The sequence below is a fragment of the Plectropomus leopardus genome, chromosome 17, assembly GCF_008729295.1.
Source record: "Plectropomus leopardus isolate mb chromosome 17, YSFRI_Pleo_2.0, whole genome shotgun sequence".
In the NCBI taxonomy this organism is placed as follows: domain Eukaryota; kingdom Metazoa; phylum Chordata; class Actinopteri; order Perciformes; family Serranidae; genus Plectropomus; species Plectropomus leopardus.
This window is the reverse complement of record NC_056479.1, coordinates 15719561-15736318: the sequence shown is the minus strand read 5'-3', so window position 1 is coordinate 15736318 and position 16758 is coordinate 15719561. Positions and strand designations below refer to the sequence as shown.

Here is a 16758-nt window from a genome sequence, read left to right as displayed (position 1 = left end):
TGTTGCTCTTCCTCTCCATCAGTTTTAGGAAATGCATTCTAAGATAAGAAAAATCCTTTATACTTGTTGTTTTGTGAAGCATGACTGTGTGTATGGACCGTGTCAGAGATTACAGCCTCTTTGTTCACAGGTGAGCCACCCTCTGACCTCTGGCAGAGTAGCTGCCATTGTTGGGAGAGGATGAGCTCAGGTTACCCTGCTTCAGTGACCCGAAAAGCAGGAAAACTGGCATCTTGTTACATGAGTGTAGGTGTCAGAGCTTGCGTAAATCAAAGTTTTAGGCAGATGATCCTCATACTTGGTGCTGAAAAAGAAATCACAGTGAAATTTTGGAATGTCATTATTCAAATTGCAAAAATCTTTTGAAAGCTTACTTTGATCTCTTCTTGATTAAATGTTTAACAATTTCCATCTCTTTCCTCCTTCATTTATTACTCTCTCTGTGGATCTTCTCTTTTATGGGTTCATGATACTTCCCTTCCTCAAAGGCTGAGGCCTGTTGTAAGTTTCCTTTCTTTGCGTTTGGGCGTGTACTGATTGTTGCATGTGTTTGCTTTGTTGCAGTGGTGCCTTCGTGTAACAATCCTTAAAGTGTGCTAAGAGGACCTGTTAATGCATGTGTTTGTGAATGAAATCTCTCGAGTGTTGTGAAACGGCCAATGTGTGTGAGTGGTTACTGGGCTTTTCCCATGAGCAAAACACTCCAGTTGTTTTGGCTTAAAGTCTGGCACAAGAGCTAGATGCCAGACGGCCAGAGGTGTGCTGACAGATTTGGACAGATGCATGGTGCCGGGGGGTGCAGCTGACAAAAGTCCTCAAATGGTTTGACGTGGGGAGATTACCCGTTCTGGCCATCCCTCCGCTGCACTCAAAGACCTCCTCCTCATCTGCTGCACTCTCTTCCTCAGAGGTCAGAAGTCGACACTCACTAAATATGACTCAGGGGCCCATTGCACAACAGCAGCCTGCACCTGCCGTCCACATCCGCCACAAAGAAGGCTGGGCCCAGGCGAAGGCACAGTTCCTGCCCTGTTGTTCCCAGAGCCAGTGGAATCCGCAAGGTTATAAAGAGCCTGATAAGGAGACTCTCAGGTGCATAGGGACAAAGTTGCATGTCTCTCACAGTCTCTGCACTGATAGCACTCTGATTTGTGTGTTATGGGAGTAGCATGTTGGCAATGAGTCAGGTCTAGACAAAAGAATGTGTTTTGGCTGCTCAGTTGAGTGTGCATTTGTAAGGGAGGACAAATAATTTATCAGACATAACTGCTATCGTCATTCTTACACCCACACACTAAAACACACATAATGTAATGCCAATGCACTTTATTCTCATAGCTTAACACATTTTATTCCAAATACCTAGTCTCTGTAGTGTGACATGAGCATGCAGTTGAACACACAATGCTTCTTGCAGTGATTTGTAAGTTATTCTCCATCCACAGAGTCAAAACAGTCTTCGGAGAACAACAGCCTGTTAAGACTGTTGCTCTTTGGCTTTCATGAGCAGTCAAATGCCCACACCACAGTCTCCAGAAGAATTTGACTGTCAGTCCGTGTTGAATTTTTTCGGCTCTATAAGCAACTTTCTTCCTCAGTCTTTTCAAAGCCCTCTTTGTGCCACGTTTGTGTTTCATTTTTTAGTGACACCCGAGATTCCAGACATAGTTAATTTGCCTCTAAATAAACCCAGCCAAGCCATGACAAATAGCCATGGGGACCAAGGGGATCTGGGGATGGGGAGGGGTGTTTGGTTGGGTGTCAGGCTTGCTTGTTCGTCTGTGAGGTTGCCAGGGCAACATGGATCGTGCATTCGGCGTGAGTGCGGTGTTTTTATAGCAAGGGACGAGGGATTACAGGAAATATGACATGACATTCTTGCCGGACCCAGACTGCTCTCTCCTCCTCTCCGTCGCCCCATCCACCAGTTCCACCTTCTAAAGACATTCTGTCCTGCAAAGCAGCCCCACCCCACTCCCTGCAGCCTGAGTGACATTATCATCACAATTAGATGGGGACCTCTGACATTTGACCTCTCAGCGCGTGAGAGGAGGGGGTTGTTAGGGAGGGGAAGCCAAGCTGGCGTTCGGGGGGCTTTTGGAGATGGACGACTAGCTGTAATAACTGTCTGAGTAACACTAGTGCTCGAGTGCTGCTGACTTCCACACCAAGTTTCAGTGCATAGGTGGTGAGCTACATTATGGGAAATATGCATACAGCACGTACAGTTGTTATGCTTTAATACTTGATTAATTTTTATAGATGAAAAATATGACTTTGGAGTAGTTTAACTTTTTCTGCACTGTTATTGTGTGTATGCACATTTTTGTGGCTGTGGCTCCCACATAGTCTTTGTACACCTTTGGGGAAAAAAAAAAGCCAGTGTTCAGTTTGTCTGAGCAGAACAACCACAAAGAAAGCAGGCAATTTCCGTGAAAAACTAGATCAGTTCATCCTTTCTTGCTTTACCTGGAGCAGCTTTAGTCTACCAGCCAAAGGCAAGAGACACAACATTGTTAGTCTTTGTTCTTACAGGGGGGAGGGCAAATCAAAAAAGTAAAGGATGAACTATTGCCAATGCTGTGGTGATGCTCCTGTAAAAGAGAATAGATGAAAACCCATTGTTGCTTCTGCCCAGGGGTTCCTCTCCAGTGAAAGAGAAGACAGAGCCTAAGGGCGGGCCAAAACCCAGCCGTCACTGCCCTGTCATCAGCATCAAACAGCCTGTTTGAAGAGGGGGCCTGTCCTCCGCCAGGGGCTCCACTGTGGGTGTAGAGTTACCAGCTCATACTGGACTCCTTAGTTAGTCCAAACATTGTCTGAACTCCTAAAGGACCTCTGCCGAGAGCTACAGTAGCAAGACCTGTTTATGTGTTTATCTCTGCTTCTCAGTGGAGCAGGTGGAGGTCAGGTAATGTCTCCACAGCTTGTGCAGCATGCTAGCAGAGCAGCAGGAGTATCCTCCACCTGTGTCTATACAAGAAGCGTTGAGGCACATTTTTGGTCACCCATGATTTGGTAGTACTGTAGGTAGTCTTGTAGAATGCAAGAAAACAGACTTAGAGTGTAAACATATACTTGGGATTATAGCATGAGTGAAATGCAAGCTGTCTGTTCCTTCAGATGTGTTTGATACAGCTGATTTAAAAACGTATCATGTGTTTATCATGATAGTGCTCTGTTATATCAGAATGCAGTCACTGGAAGGATGTGTTGTTTCATGCACATACCGCAGCTGCTTCTTCTATTCGCTTCATGCGTGCTGAATTTTCTCATGACTGTCAGTATTTGTTGGCAATTGTTAAGTTTCCAGACTGCTGTTTCTGGGTGTGGTCTTTTTCATATATACGAGAACAGAAACGAGAGCCGAAGTGCGGAAAAACTGTAACAGTCGAAGAATGTTATAGCATACATGGAGAAACTGAGCGTTTCCAGCTGGAAATAACAGAGAATGTGAACCCTATAACATGCAGAGAGATGGATTCCCTCAATCTTTATGTTTTAATCTGTTTGTGAGTGGATGTGTGTCTGACTCCATGAACAATGTATTTCATGACTGGTACTCAAGGGCTAAGCTGGGTTATTACAAATTCATTCCAGGGCCCAGAAGCATTACTCAAGCCAATGTATGAGTCAGGCAGCAGGCTTTGCCAAGGTGTCGTTTGGGCCCGGACTGCCAAACCCAGAACATGATGGGAATTAGGCTACACTGGAGTTTGAGTGTCGCAGTTCTGTGTTAAATAGTTTAGCCTGTCAGCTTGTGACTCAATTCAACCTGTAAGCCAATGACATCCTAATTTGTGTATGAATTTATTTGTGCAGATGTCGTCCAGGATTCATTGGTCCCCTCTGTCAGCACCTGGATCCTTGTCATCGATTACCATGTCTGAATGGAGCAGCTTGCAAGAGCCAGGTGGTCAATGGTATCCCACAATACACCTGTGTGTGCCAGAGAGGGTTCAGAGGTACATTGATTAGAATTTGTCTTCATCAGATATGAGATGTGAAATTGGAAGTTCCTGTTTTAACTGAAAGCAATTCACCATTTAATCTCCAGGCCAAGACTGCTCCCTCATTGATGCCTGTGCCACAAGTCCCTGTGCCAATGGGGCCCGCTGTGCCAATTGGAATAACCACTACAACTGTTCCTGCCCACCTGGCTTCCAGGGAAAGAACTGCCGCAATGACATTGACGAGTGCCGCAAGCCTGGCGTGTGCCTCAACGGTGGCCTCTGCATTAACACCCCTGGGTCCTTCCGCTGCCAGTGCCAACCTGGATACAGCGGGCGCACATGCGAGGTGTCCACTCTTCCCTGTGCCCCATCTCAGTGTCTTAACGGGGGCACCTGTCGGCAGACCAGCGACCATTCCTATGAGTGTGCTTGCCTACCAGGTAGATGGCTCTTGAGCATAATAACACACACACACACATAATCAGAGTGTGCCGACCCTGCTGTTTTCCCAGGCCCTCAGCAGTGTGCTACAGTGATACAAATTTTCCCAGCCTGATGACGTAGATGTTAGTGCTGGGATTTACTCCTCTCTCCCAGGTCAGCTTCCTGTCTGCTATTAATAGCTACTGATGGGAGACGGGATGGTGGGAGAGTTAAAGAGGCAGCCCGCCGTCACTCTACTCCACTCTGCCTTTTTCACAACAGAAAGAATTTATTTTATGGGCCTTCTGGCTTCCCACTGGGGATCTGACAGGAAATGTCTCTTGCCAGAGAGGAAGTCATTGAAACTGTGAGAGATTATAAAACAAGCAAACACTGCGGGGAGTGCGGATCTCTGAAGCAGGCAGGAGTCACGGCTGTCGCGGGCACCGTATGGGAACCATCATGAGAAGATGTAAACAATCAGACACCCTCTGAACCTTTTTACTGCCCACGGTGCCCCACACCTCCTCTAGTGTGGGAAATATGACTCAAGGTTATGAGTAGAGATGCTAAGTGTCTTAAACAGGAACCCCTGAATGTTTAATAAACTCTTACTTGGTGTGTATTACTGTCTGTGTATCATAACTCTTCTCTCTCTCCATCTGTCTTAGGTTTCGAGGGACACAACTGTGAGAATAACGTGGATGACTGTCCAGGACACAAGTGTATGAATGGAGGAATATGTGTGGATGGAGTCAACACCTACAATTGCCAGTGTCCACCAGAATGGACAGGTAGGCTCTATTTACATCATATTTGAAATAGACTTAAAACATATACATGGTGAGTGTGTATGAGCTAACATGTCATCCAACTACTCCAGGGCAATACTGTGCTGAGGATGTTAACGAGTGTCTCATGCAACCAAACGCCTGCCATAACGGGGGTACTTGCTTCAACACCATCGGTGGTCATACCTGCGTCTGTGTTAATGGTTGGACTGGAGATGACTGCAGTGAGAACATTGATGACTGCGCCATAGCTGTTTGCTTCAACGGGGCCACCTGCCATGACCGTGTCGCATCCTTCTTCTGCGAGTGCCCGGTTGGAAAGACAGGTAAGTGGGTGGGTCAAATGTGCCCCTCTTACACCCCTTTTCCACCAACATTGAACAGGTTAGATTTTGAACCGGTTTGAATGGAGCATTTTGACCAACAACTGATTTGGTTTGGAACCCAAAAAGTTGGCTCCACGCTGGAACCTAGAGTGCGAACTATGACCACATCAGTGGGCGTCATATCCCAGCAGCTGAAAAGAGAGATTAGTATTGCAAGTAATATTCTTCCATGTCTTCTTATCGTAAATATTTTGTTCATGCTTGTTTTTTGGGTAAAAACAAATATCTGTAATAACAGGACAAAAGTTTGCAGGTAATGAGCGTGATCCGCCATCTTCCTATAACTGTTTACTTGCCTTATGCACTGTGTAACGCCCTCTGATGATGACACATCCTTAATTACAATGATTCAGCTAAAAACTGGCCAAAAAGTGGGGTGGTTCACTAAAAAGCACTCATATTCCAAGAATCCTGAATGGAACTTGTCCAAGAGCCAAAGCTTAATTCTAGTTTGCTTAGTTCTGGCTATAACTGGCATATTTCTTTCTTTTTGTGCCATCTCCACAGGTTTGCTGTGCCACCTTGATGATGCGTGTGTGAGTAACCCCTGCAATGAGGGGGCAGTGTGTGACACCAACCCCCTCAACGGCCGCGCCATTTGCACCTGTCCTGCTGGCTTTGTGGGAGGTGCTTGCAACCAGGACATGGATGAGTGTTCAATTGGTAAATCTGTCATTTTCATTCAGTTTGTCAGTACTATGGCTTTCTCCTTTATTTGAGTGTGTCCCATATACTGACACTTGTCTTTTCTTGACAGGTGCCAACCCATGTGAGCATTTTGGGAAATGTGTGAACACAGAGGGCTCCTTCCAGTGTCAGTGCGGCCGGGGTTATGCCGGCCCGAGATGTGAAATTGACATCAATGAATGCCTTTCCATGCCCTGCCAGAATGATGCCACTTGCCTGGACCGCATCGGAGAATTCACCTGCATCTGCATGCCAGGTATTCATACCTGTGAAGCTGAATTTCAAATCGTCCTAAAACAACAATACATAACATCTCAATTTAAGAAGATGTCACCCACAGCCTAAAACCAGTAGCAGAGTGGTGCAATTTATTTTTTAAACTTGCTGAAGCATCATCTACAGTTTCTGCCGTGCTGACTGCCAGTGTAGACTGTTATGTAATGGATTCTCATTGATGTTGGGGGTATGGAAGCACTGCTCTACTCTCAGTGCACCATACAGCCAGCCGGCCAGACAGGGTATTAGTTTGGACTAAGTGATGGTTTGGACACTCAATGACAAAAACACAGTGAAACTCTCACGCACAGTCCTACATGCATCCTGGGGTTTTGGGAACTATACAAATTGGAGCTGGGAGTCGGGTCTATAGGACTGTATGTGAGAGAGGGCGAGCAGTTAGGGGGCGGAGTGTGCTGTGAATACTAATGAGTGGTAGAGTGGTGGGAATGGAGCGGAACAATAGGGCCCCTCTGTGCTCCACTTTGCACCCCTCATACACACAGAGAGGGAAAGAGGCCTTTTCCCAGAGCCTCTCCCCCTCCCCCTTCATTTCCAGAGACGGGCCCTTCCTCTTCACCCTCCTCATCATCAGCCAGCCTGGCAAAGCTCATGCAGAGCTGCTGATTATTTCTGATTCCACGCTAGCCTCTCCCGCAGCACTCCGATGCACACTCTGTTTCACCTCAATGCAGGAACCCTCCTTAGTTTGCGAACGCAGAATGTATAACATGCACCTGTTGAATGGGATGCTGACCCAGGGAGGGGTACCACTCTGTGGACAGTAGGGTGTGGTGATTCCAGGTCATAGAGTGGGAACACTGGGGATGCTCTAGGGATCTTTTATTTCATCCTGTGGTGCAGCAGTGTCAGAAACTCTGAGGCCTCCCATGAGAGAAAAGTTTTTCACAGACCCTTTCCCTAAAGCAAAGAGTACACACAAATACTCTCAAGCCATGCTGGCTTGAACTGACATACCCATTCATAAAAACTGTACACAGTGAAGTGAAAAACATATGTGAATTCAGTTTAAACTCCTGTCTTCCAGGCTACATGGGGACTTACTGTGAGATTGACGTAGATGACTGTGAGAGCAACCCATGTGTGAATGATGGCATCTGTCGGGACATGGTAAACGGCTTCACGTGCACCTGCCAGCCAGGTAAGCCTTTTGTTTCTATCGCTTGTGTTTATTTTTACCACTGTTAACAACTCAAACTCAGTGACAGCAGCAAGACAGCCAAAGTTTAAATGTCCCCAGAACCAGAGGAAGGAGGGTCAGCGCTGCTACTTCTGTCTGCTGGTGTTTAGAGCCACCACTCATATAAAAAAGTCCGGCCCGAAAGGCTGCCTATCCTCTCCTCCTGCCTGAACAAAGACACTATTGTGACCCCCGCTCCCCTCCTCTGTGGAATGTGGAAGGGACAGCAGTCTCCCTCATCCTGCCCTGGTGGTGGTGGGGAACAGCAGTCCTACTAATGAGATTCTTTTCCAGGTCCTCAATTTACATCTGGGACAGACGTCCCCTCTCCACCCCCCATCTAGCTATTGAGCCGGTGGAGCTGATGCAGGAAAGAGAAAACAATCCCACCGTCTCCTCCAACCCCCCCCCCCCCCCCTTTCTTTAGCAACCCAAGCACCCAACACACAGACCATCCTGACACTGTTAATCAACTGAGCAGTGTGCTACCAATGCACCAATTCACCCCTGTCTGGGCACTGCCTGCTCAGTTTCTCAAGCTTTTCAACCCAGCAGATTTGAGATATTATTATTATTATTATTATTAGTGTTAAAATGAGCTATTTCTCCAAACATTCCTTATTATTTTATACACCACAGAGTCCAGACTTTTCCTAAAAAAGTCCTATAAAGGCCTTACATTCATTAATCTAAAAATAAGCATGAATTGGCATTAAAATGTCCTAAATCGATCTTCTGAAAAATATATTTTATAAGCATATTATGAATCCTTTTTTTCAGATGTTGCAAAATCTGTAATAGAATGTTAATAGAATCTGCATATTGTTTTAATAATTTACAGTAATTAATTATGAATTAATATAAATGTCACACAGATCAGGATAGAAGACTTAAGTTTTAAGGTTTTTTTTCAATATATGAAGTAGATTCTCTGACTTTTTAACTTGACGTGTCACTATAAAAATTGCCAAAATTGTCCCTTATCCTGAGTAATTCATGTCATGTTTTTGTTTCCTTCAATATACTTAAATTTAATTCCAAGTGGAATTAATAACATCTTAAAAAGTCTTAAATATAACTTTCCTCAAGCTGTAGGAACCCTGTATGCAGATGCTGAAATGAACCATAACCCAAAGTGAACTGAAGTTGCAAAAGTTGCATTTTGCAGCCCAAATATTCCTTACCACCTGATAGCAATAATTTTGTATCTTCACATCCACCTTTTATGCACTTGATTGTCCCTCTTCAAAAACATTATCAATGTCACAGGCTTTCCATTGCATTTTGTAGTGGTCATCTTAGCATCAGTCCAAGTGCACAGATGACATGTCCTTAACCAGTCGAGACACTCTCAAACCCAACCTTAGCCAGACGTCACCAACCTAGCCAAAGACCTCTGCCCCTCTAAGAAGAGACAGAACTGCCCTCTGACCTGAGCATGGACCCTTTCACTGGACCTTCTCTCTGACCCTTCACCTCTGTGTTTGCATGTCCCAGGGTTTACTGGCACCATGTGTCAAATCGACATAGATGAGTGCGCCAGCACGCCATGCCAGAATGGAGCAAAATGCTATGACCGGCCCAATGGATTTGAGTGCCGCTGTGCTGAAGGTAAGAGCTTCCATCTCTAGTAGTTGTGAGTGTGTAGTTGTTAGAGAGCACATGGCTCGAGATGTCTGGCAGAAGAGCAGATGAGCCTTAACCACTTGTTTGGTCTTTGTTAAGTGTTCAATGTTTTGGGGGGGTCAGCAATTTCTCTGGATGTCTGCTGGTCGAGCAGACTGACTTGAGGCCCCTAATCCCCCCTTTTCCCTCGTCGGCTCTCAGGATCATGGGGTCACTGAGGACCAGCAGTTGCCAAGAAAGGAGCCCTGGTCATCACCCCGACATCTGTTCATCTGTTAAACCCCCCCACACCACCTTATGCTGCATCTTAACCTTCATTCCTTCACATTCAGTCAGATTCAAGTTTGAAAACAAGCCCAGATACAGTGAGCTACAGCAGAGTTTGTCACAAGGCTGCATATATAAGCTGACGCTGATATTTAAGATGTTTGTTTGGACCTTAGCCCACGAAGGAGTCTGCTTCATTGTTTCAGTGGCCAGCTGCTTGGTATTCCCTGTGTTTGTGGGCCCCTTCTGTTGAGTGAAGTGGCCCTGTTTGACGTGGCGCAGTCTATTGTTCCCTCCGCCACTGAGAACAAAAGCAGGACCGGGAGGCCTGTGTAGGGCCCTTCTTTACTGCTTTGCCCAACTCAGCACTGCACTACACACATCCCACACAAACCAACACTTAGTTGTCCAACACACAGACATGGACGACATGGAAACCACAGTAATCAGAACCCAAAACTGTAGATGCCTTTGTAAAGAAAAAGTGGGGAACAGACAGAGGAAGTTCAATGAAACAATGAACTGAAAAGAGGGAGGAAGCTTACACGTGAATGACCAAACAAAAGCTCCAGTCTCCATTTATGCTTTTTTTCCCCCCTCTTTAGGTTATGAAGGGACGCTCTGTGAGAGCAATATCAACAACTGCCAGCCTGACCCATGCCACCATGGTACTTGCATAGACGGCATTGCCAGCTACACCTGTAACTGTGATGCTGGCTACACAGGCTATCGCTGTGAGAACCAGCTCAACGAGTGCCACAGCAACCCCTGTCAGAATGGAGGCAAGTGTGTGGACCTGGTCAACAAATACATCTGCCAGTGCCAACATGGAACCTTAGGTAAGAAGTTGCATCGTGGCAGATCTCCAAAATTACATAGTCAGACCTTGTGCATTCAGAGCTTTCAGTTTATTATATAGAAATGAAAATCCTGATGCTCACATACTGAGAGTGATATCAATAATATGAATAATAGAAGTGTAGTATATATATCATTATATTGTATCATTTTCATTTACATTTTTTTAACTGAATCAGCCATCATTAAAATGTTAAAAATATCTCTGCAAGTCTAATGCAAAAAACTATCTATGTCAACACAGGAACAAACTGTGAGCTAAACTTTGATGATTGTGCCAGTAACCCATGTGACTACGGCATCTGCAAAGATGGGATCAACCGCTATGACTGTGTTTGCAAACCCGGCTTCACTGGTAAGGCCCTCTGACAATGAAAGCATACATTTGAAATTAAAAAAAATCTTTTTGGAAATGTTAATGAATGGACTTCTGATTGTGTGTAATGTCTCTCCTGCCAGGTCCAAAGTGTAACGTGGAGATAGATGAGTGTGCATCAAGCCCCTGTAGAAATGGGGGAACCTGTGTGGACGAAGAGAACGGATTTCACTGTCAGTGTCCAGAAGGCTTTAAGCCCCCTTACTGTTATTCCCAGGTGGACGAATGTGGCAGCAGCCCCTGTGTCCATGGTTCATGCAGGGATGACATCAATGGGTATGAACTGTTACACACTCTGTTACAATTTAAAGTGGCATCACAAGTGATGTCAAGGTGAAGCTTGTCACTAATCCGACAGGTTTTAACTTGTTCATCAGTTCATGTAACTTCTAGAATTTCTTTTGGATTATTGACTGTACGCCTGTATTTCCAGTTACCGCTGTGACTGTGAGCCCGGATGGGTGGGGAAGAACTGTGACCTAGACAGGAATGACTGTTTGCCGAGTCCCTGCCAGAATGCTGGAACATGCATCGACCAGCTCAATGGTTTTACCTGCAAGTGTCGCCAAGGTTTCAGAGGTAAGAGGGTGGCATCATAGCACAATTCACATCAGCATATAAAACACAGGGCAAAGAAAGGAGTGCACTCATGTAGCATACGCAGTAACTGAAGTTATCATAACTGAGTATCTTTTAGGCTTTGCTGACGTCTTTGAGTGTAAAAGATTCCAAACATGTCCCACAACCTCTTGCTGAATAACATTCGTCTACCTCCCCCTAGTGGTGTATTAAAAACATGCAATGACATTCACCAGCATAAGGTCAGCTCAAAGGCTCATCAAAATTCTGTTCTGTAATATGTCCATTCTGTCCCTCCGACAGGTAACCTTTGCCAGGTGAACATCAACGAGTGTGCATCCAGTCCCTGTCTTAACAAGGGAACATGTGTGGACGGTGTGGCAAGCTTCACCTGCCTGTGTGAGCTTCCTTACAGCGGACCCACCTGTGCTGAGGTCCTCACCCCTTGTTCTCCAAACCCATGTGCCAATCATGCCATGTGCACACACACACCAGACTACCTGGGCTACCAGTGTAACTGCCAGTCAGGGTGGCGTGGTGAGCTAATTTCGTTCATATCATATTCTTTTGTGAAAGAATCTCTATGGAAGCTTACTGGAAGATGTAATGCTAATAGTCTTGATTTCGTTATCTTATTCTTCTTTTGCATTCTTCAGGTCAATTGTGTAACATAGATGTCAATGAATGCACCTCAAACCCCTGCAAGAACCGTGGGACCTGCACCAACACACTTGGAGGCTTTGTGTGCTCCTGCAGAGCTGGATTTACTGGGCTGACGTGTGAAACAGACATCAACGACTGTTCTCCTAGTGAGTGGCCACATCAGCATTGTATGCTGAAATGCTTTAATTGTGTGCTGCTGTCCAACACAATGCTAGGTTCATGTACTGTGTAATGTACCTGACCAAACTCCTTTTGTGCCACCAGATCCATGTTTGAGTGGTGGCTCCTGCACAGATGGTGTGAACTCCTTCCACTGTAGCTGCCTTGCAGGCTTCACTGGGCCCCGCTGTGCTCAAGAGATCAATGAATGCCAGAGTTCCCCCTGCAAGAATGGAGGCACATGCACAGACTATGTTAACTCCTACACCTGCACCTGTAGGCCTGGTTTCTCTGGCATCCACTGTGAAACCAACATCCCAGATTGCACTGAAAGGTGTGTTTGAGTTGTGGAGACATCTGACATTATCAACCTACTCATATAAACATGTGTATAACTTCTGAACTTGAAAATTTAAGTCCAACTGTTCACTCATGTCCACAGCTCTTGTTTTAATGGAGGGACGTGCACAGATAAAATCAACGGTTATTCCTGCACCTGCCGCTCAGGCTTCACTGGCTCCCACTGCCAATATGAGGTCAACGAGTGTGACTCTCAGCCCTGCCTCAATGGAGGCATCTGTCAGGATGCCCTGGAGTCTTTCCGTTGCTCCTGCCCCAAAGGATATGCTGGCAACCGCTGCCAGGTGCTCACATACTCACCAACACTCACAGAGTCTTCATACTTTCATGTTTATAGATTACTAAATGCTGACAATTTTTTTCCTCTTGCTTACCTAGACACCAGTCGAGTGGTGCAGACGCTCATCTTCCTGCCAAAATGGAGGACGATGTCGCCAAAAGGATGCTTCCTTTATCTGCGACTGTACTAATGGCTGGTCTGGGCGCTATTGTGACATTCCCAGGGTCTCTTGTGAGACAGCTGCTCGCCAGAGAGGTATGTGTGTATTATTTGACATTTGACCTCTTTTTCTGTTTGTTACAGAGTAATTACAGTTTGCATCTTTCCAATCAGGGATCCAGACAGATGACCTATGCCACCATGGTGGTCACTGTGTCAACACTGGGAATACTCACTATTGTAAATGTCCTGCTGACTACACTGGAAGCTATTGCGAGAGCCAAGTGGACCACTGTGAAGACAAACCTTGCCGCAATGGCGCCACCTGCAGGGGATTTGTGGGCGGGTACCAGTGTGACGTGAGTATATTGCTTTGTCAATATTATGTGCCTCTGTCAAAGTTTGGCTAAGCTGGTATTAACACAGTGATTTGTTGCAATTGTGGAAATAATGTAATTGTCACCTGCATGTTATTACAGTGTATGCCAGGCTTTACTGGACAGAACTGCGAGATAGAGATCAACGAGTGCCAGTCTCATCCTTGCCAGAATGGAGGCACTTGCATTGATCTGGTTGGACATTACATCTGCTCCTGTCCACCTGGCACATTGGGTATGCAAGCACACATTCAACAGAAACCTACATTTATTAAGACATATCACTAAATGTGAGTAAAATATAATTTCTGTAATTTAATAATCCTTTTTTTATAAAGGTGTTCTCTGTGAGATCAATGAAGACGACTGTGCTCCACCTCTGAGGCTGCGCAGTGCTTCTCCCAAGTGCTTGAACAACGGCACCTGCGTGGACAGAGTGGGTGGATACCGCTGCAATTGTCCACCTGGGTTCACAGGAGAAAGATGTGAGGGAGACATAAATGAGTGTCTCTCCAACCCCTGCAGTCCCTCCAACAGTCTTGACTGCATCCAGTTTCCCAATGATTACCAGTGTGTCTGCAAGCCTGGCTTCACTGGCCGGAGGTGTCAGAACAGGTTCAGTGTGTGTGAGTCTCAGCCGTGTCAGAGTGGCGGAGTCTGCTCTGTGTCCAGTAGCTCTGCACTGGGATACACCTGCACATGTCAGCTTGTAAGTGTAAACCATAAAGATTTCAACAGCTAATTTCATATTGTAAAATGTGCACTATAGCATTTCTTTTTCCAAGTACATAAATGATGTTTCTTTTTAGGGTTATGCTGGACCCAACTGTGAAAGAAGCATGTCCTGTCGGGAGCTGTCCTGCTACAATGGAGGTAGCTGTGCACTTACCACGAGGGGGGCACGTTGCAGCTGCCTGCCAGGTTATGGCGGGCCACAGTGTCAGCATCGCAGCAATGAAGGCTGCTCCTCCCAGCCTTGCCGCAATGGAGGGTTGTGCACCGAAGAGACCAGCTTCCCTTACTTCCACTGCCAGTGTCCCAGTGGCTGGACAGGTAAACGGTGCGAGCAGGGTGGACGATCCCTTGATGCCTCACCCTCATGCCCTCTTGCAGACTGTCATGGCAAAGCTAATGATGGAGTTTGCGACAAGGAGTGCAACACTTTCCTTTGTCGCTGGGACGGTAGTGACTGTTCTCTAGCAGTGAATCCCTGGGCTCAATGTGAAGACTGCTGGCGTGTCTTCAACAACAGCCACTGCGATGAGTCCTGCAATAACGCTGCCTGCTTGTATGACAACTTTGACTGCAAAAACAAGGAGAAAGTTTGCAAGTGAGTGTACTTTTACTGTTAATCCCATGCTTTTTATACTGATGTTGGAAAATATGAGCTGACACTTCTGTTTGTGTCTTTAGTCCAATCTATGAAGCCTACTGTATAGATCACTATGCTGATGGAAAATGCGACCAGGGCTGCAACACAGAGGAGTGTGGCTGGGATGGCTTGGACTGTGCAAAGAAGGTTCCACAAGAGCTTGCTGAGGGGGTCCTGGTTTTGGTAGTCCTACTGCCTCCAGAAGAGCTTCTCCGCACAAGCACAGCTTTTCTGCAGAAATTAAGTGCTATCCTACACACCACACTGCGTTTCCGGCTGGACCAAAATGGAGAAGCTATGATCCGCCCCTACACCCGCAAAGAGGCGCGCCTCAAACGGGAGTTGCAGCCTCAACAGGAGATCATTGGGTTAGTCAGGCATACAGCTGATTGTGCATTACAATAATAATAGTAATTATAATAATAATAAACTTTCTATTGCACCTTTCAAAACATAGTTACAAAGTGCTATATAATTAAACCAAAACACATCAAAACACAGAGTACAAAATTGACTAAGAGCCAAACCCTATATACTTAGTTAAAGCCGTTACGATGAGTAAAATATGTCATAAAACAAGCAAAATCACTGAAAAGCAGTCCTAAAAGTTTTTTTTTAAGTGATTTAAAAGAAGAGAGAGTTTGTGATGCTGATCTCCTAAGGCAGGCCATTCCAAAGTCTTGGAGCTCTGACTGCAATGGCTCTATTACCTCTATGAATTAATGTAGACCTGGGAACGACAAAGAGCAACACATCTGAGGAGGTCAGGGTGCGAGAAGGGATGTAGGGCAATAACAGATAAGATAGTAACTTGGAGCAAGGCCTCTTGAGGCCTTGTAAAGAATCAATAATATTTAAAATCTATTCTTAAAGCAAACAGGTAGCCAGTGTAAAGAAGCCAGGTTTGGTGAAATATGATCCTCTTTCCTAGTCTTTGTCAGAATCTTGGCAGCAGAATTTTGGATGGGCTGGAAGCTAAAGAGGGATATTTTTACTGATTCCAGAAAACAAGGGATTACAGTAGTCTAATCGAAATGTTCTGAAGGCATGGATGACAGATTCCAGACTTTTGGTTGAGGAAATGGTCTAATCTTTGAAATGATTGCGGTGATAATGGAAGCAGGATTGAACCATGGAATTGACATGTTTTTGAACTGTCACTTAACAACTGCCTCTCTGCTTTTCCTGCAGCTCCATTGTGTACCTGGAAATAGACAACCGTCTGTGCTCTGATGACTGTTTCCCTTCAGCTGAAAGTGCTGCAGACTACCTGGGAGCCCTGTCAGCTGTGGAAATGCTTCGTTTCCCTTATCCCCTCAAAGAAGTCCGTGGTGAGTAGGGATGCTTATAAAACACAAAACAATCTTATAAGACAAATGAAGCACAAATATGTGATTGTCTGTGAATTTTCTTTTCACCACAGGTGAACCATTTCCTACTGATGTCACGATACCCCTATGGGTCAAGCTGCTGCTGGTGGGGATGGCTTCTCTTTTCCTTTTGGTAATCCTTGTGATAGGCATGTTGATTGCTCGTAGGAAGAGAGAACACAGTACTCTTTGGTTCCCCGAGGGCTTCTTCCTCAAGAAAGAACCCAGCAGCAACAAGAACCGCAGGGAACCTGTGGGCCAGGATGCTCTGGGATTGAAGTAAGTTTTTTGTATGCAAATGTTAACGCTTACACTCTTTGCTTTAGAAATAGAGACCTGTGCTTACATTTTTAACATATTTATCTGTGAACAGACACATGCCAAAAACTGTGGAGGAATCTCTCCTTGGTGATCACAGTGACCAGTGGATGGACTCGGACTGCCCAGAGGCTAAAAGGCTTAAGGTCAGTTTCACAACTTATTTAAATTTGGAAATTGTCCTAGTCAGTTTACATACGAGCAAGCAAAAGAGCACCGCCTGTAATTTCGCCTTCAGTAAGTGATGGAATGGAGTTTTCTCCATCTGTGAGTCCAG

General features: G+C 45.5%; 1 protein-coding gene across 1 annotated transcript in view; it reads left to right on the top strand.

Annotated features, from left to right (window-relative positions):
• Positions 1 to 16758, top strand: part of notch3 (notch receptor 3) — a 31563-nt gene that overhangs the window by 8988 nt on the left and 5817 nt on the right. Inside the window, exons 3-27 of the mRNA XM_042504782.1 lie at positions 3823 to 3965; positions 4058 to 4393; positions 5048 to 5170; positions 5260 to 5493; positions 6061 to 6216; positions 6311 to 6496; positions 7565 to 7678; positions 9215 to 9328; positions 10216 to 10449; positions 10713 to 10823; positions 10928 to 11120; positions 11278 to 11423; positions 11727 to 11960; positions 12080 to 12232; positions 12351 to 12579; positions 12688 to 12889; positions 12984 to 13140; positions 13219 to 13403; positions 13524 to 13656; positions 13760 to 14130; positions 14231 to 14751; positions 14835 to 15161; positions 15985 to 16124; positions 16217 to 16442; positions 16537 to 16627. Coding sequence (XP_042360716.1) covers positions 3823 to 3965; positions 4058 to 4393; positions 5048 to 5170; positions 5260 to 5493; positions 6061 to 6216; positions 6311 to 6496; positions 7565 to 7678; positions 9215 to 9328; positions 10216 to 10449; positions 10713 to 10823; positions 10928 to 11120; positions 11278 to 11423; positions 11727 to 11960; positions 12080 to 12232; positions 12351 to 12579; positions 12688 to 12889; positions 12984 to 13140; positions 13219 to 13403; positions 13524 to 13656; positions 13760 to 14130; positions 14231 to 14751; positions 14835 to 15161; positions 15985 to 16124; positions 16217 to 16442; positions 16537 to 16627 — 5059 coding nt within the window. The remainder of the gene's footprint in view (positions 1 to 3822; positions 3966 to 4057; positions 4394 to 5047; positions 5171 to 5259; positions 5494 to 6060; positions 6217 to 6310; positions 6497 to 7564; positions 7679 to 9214; positions 9329 to 10215; positions 10450 to 10712; positions 10824 to 10927; positions 11121 to 11277; positions 11424 to 11726; positions 11961 to 12079; positions 12233 to 12350; positions 12580 to 12687; positions 12890 to 12983; positions 13141 to 13218; positions 13404 to 13523; positions 13657 to 13759; positions 14131 to 14230; positions 14752 to 14834; positions 15162 to 15984; positions 16125 to 16216; positions 16443 to 16536; positions 16628 to 16758) is intronic.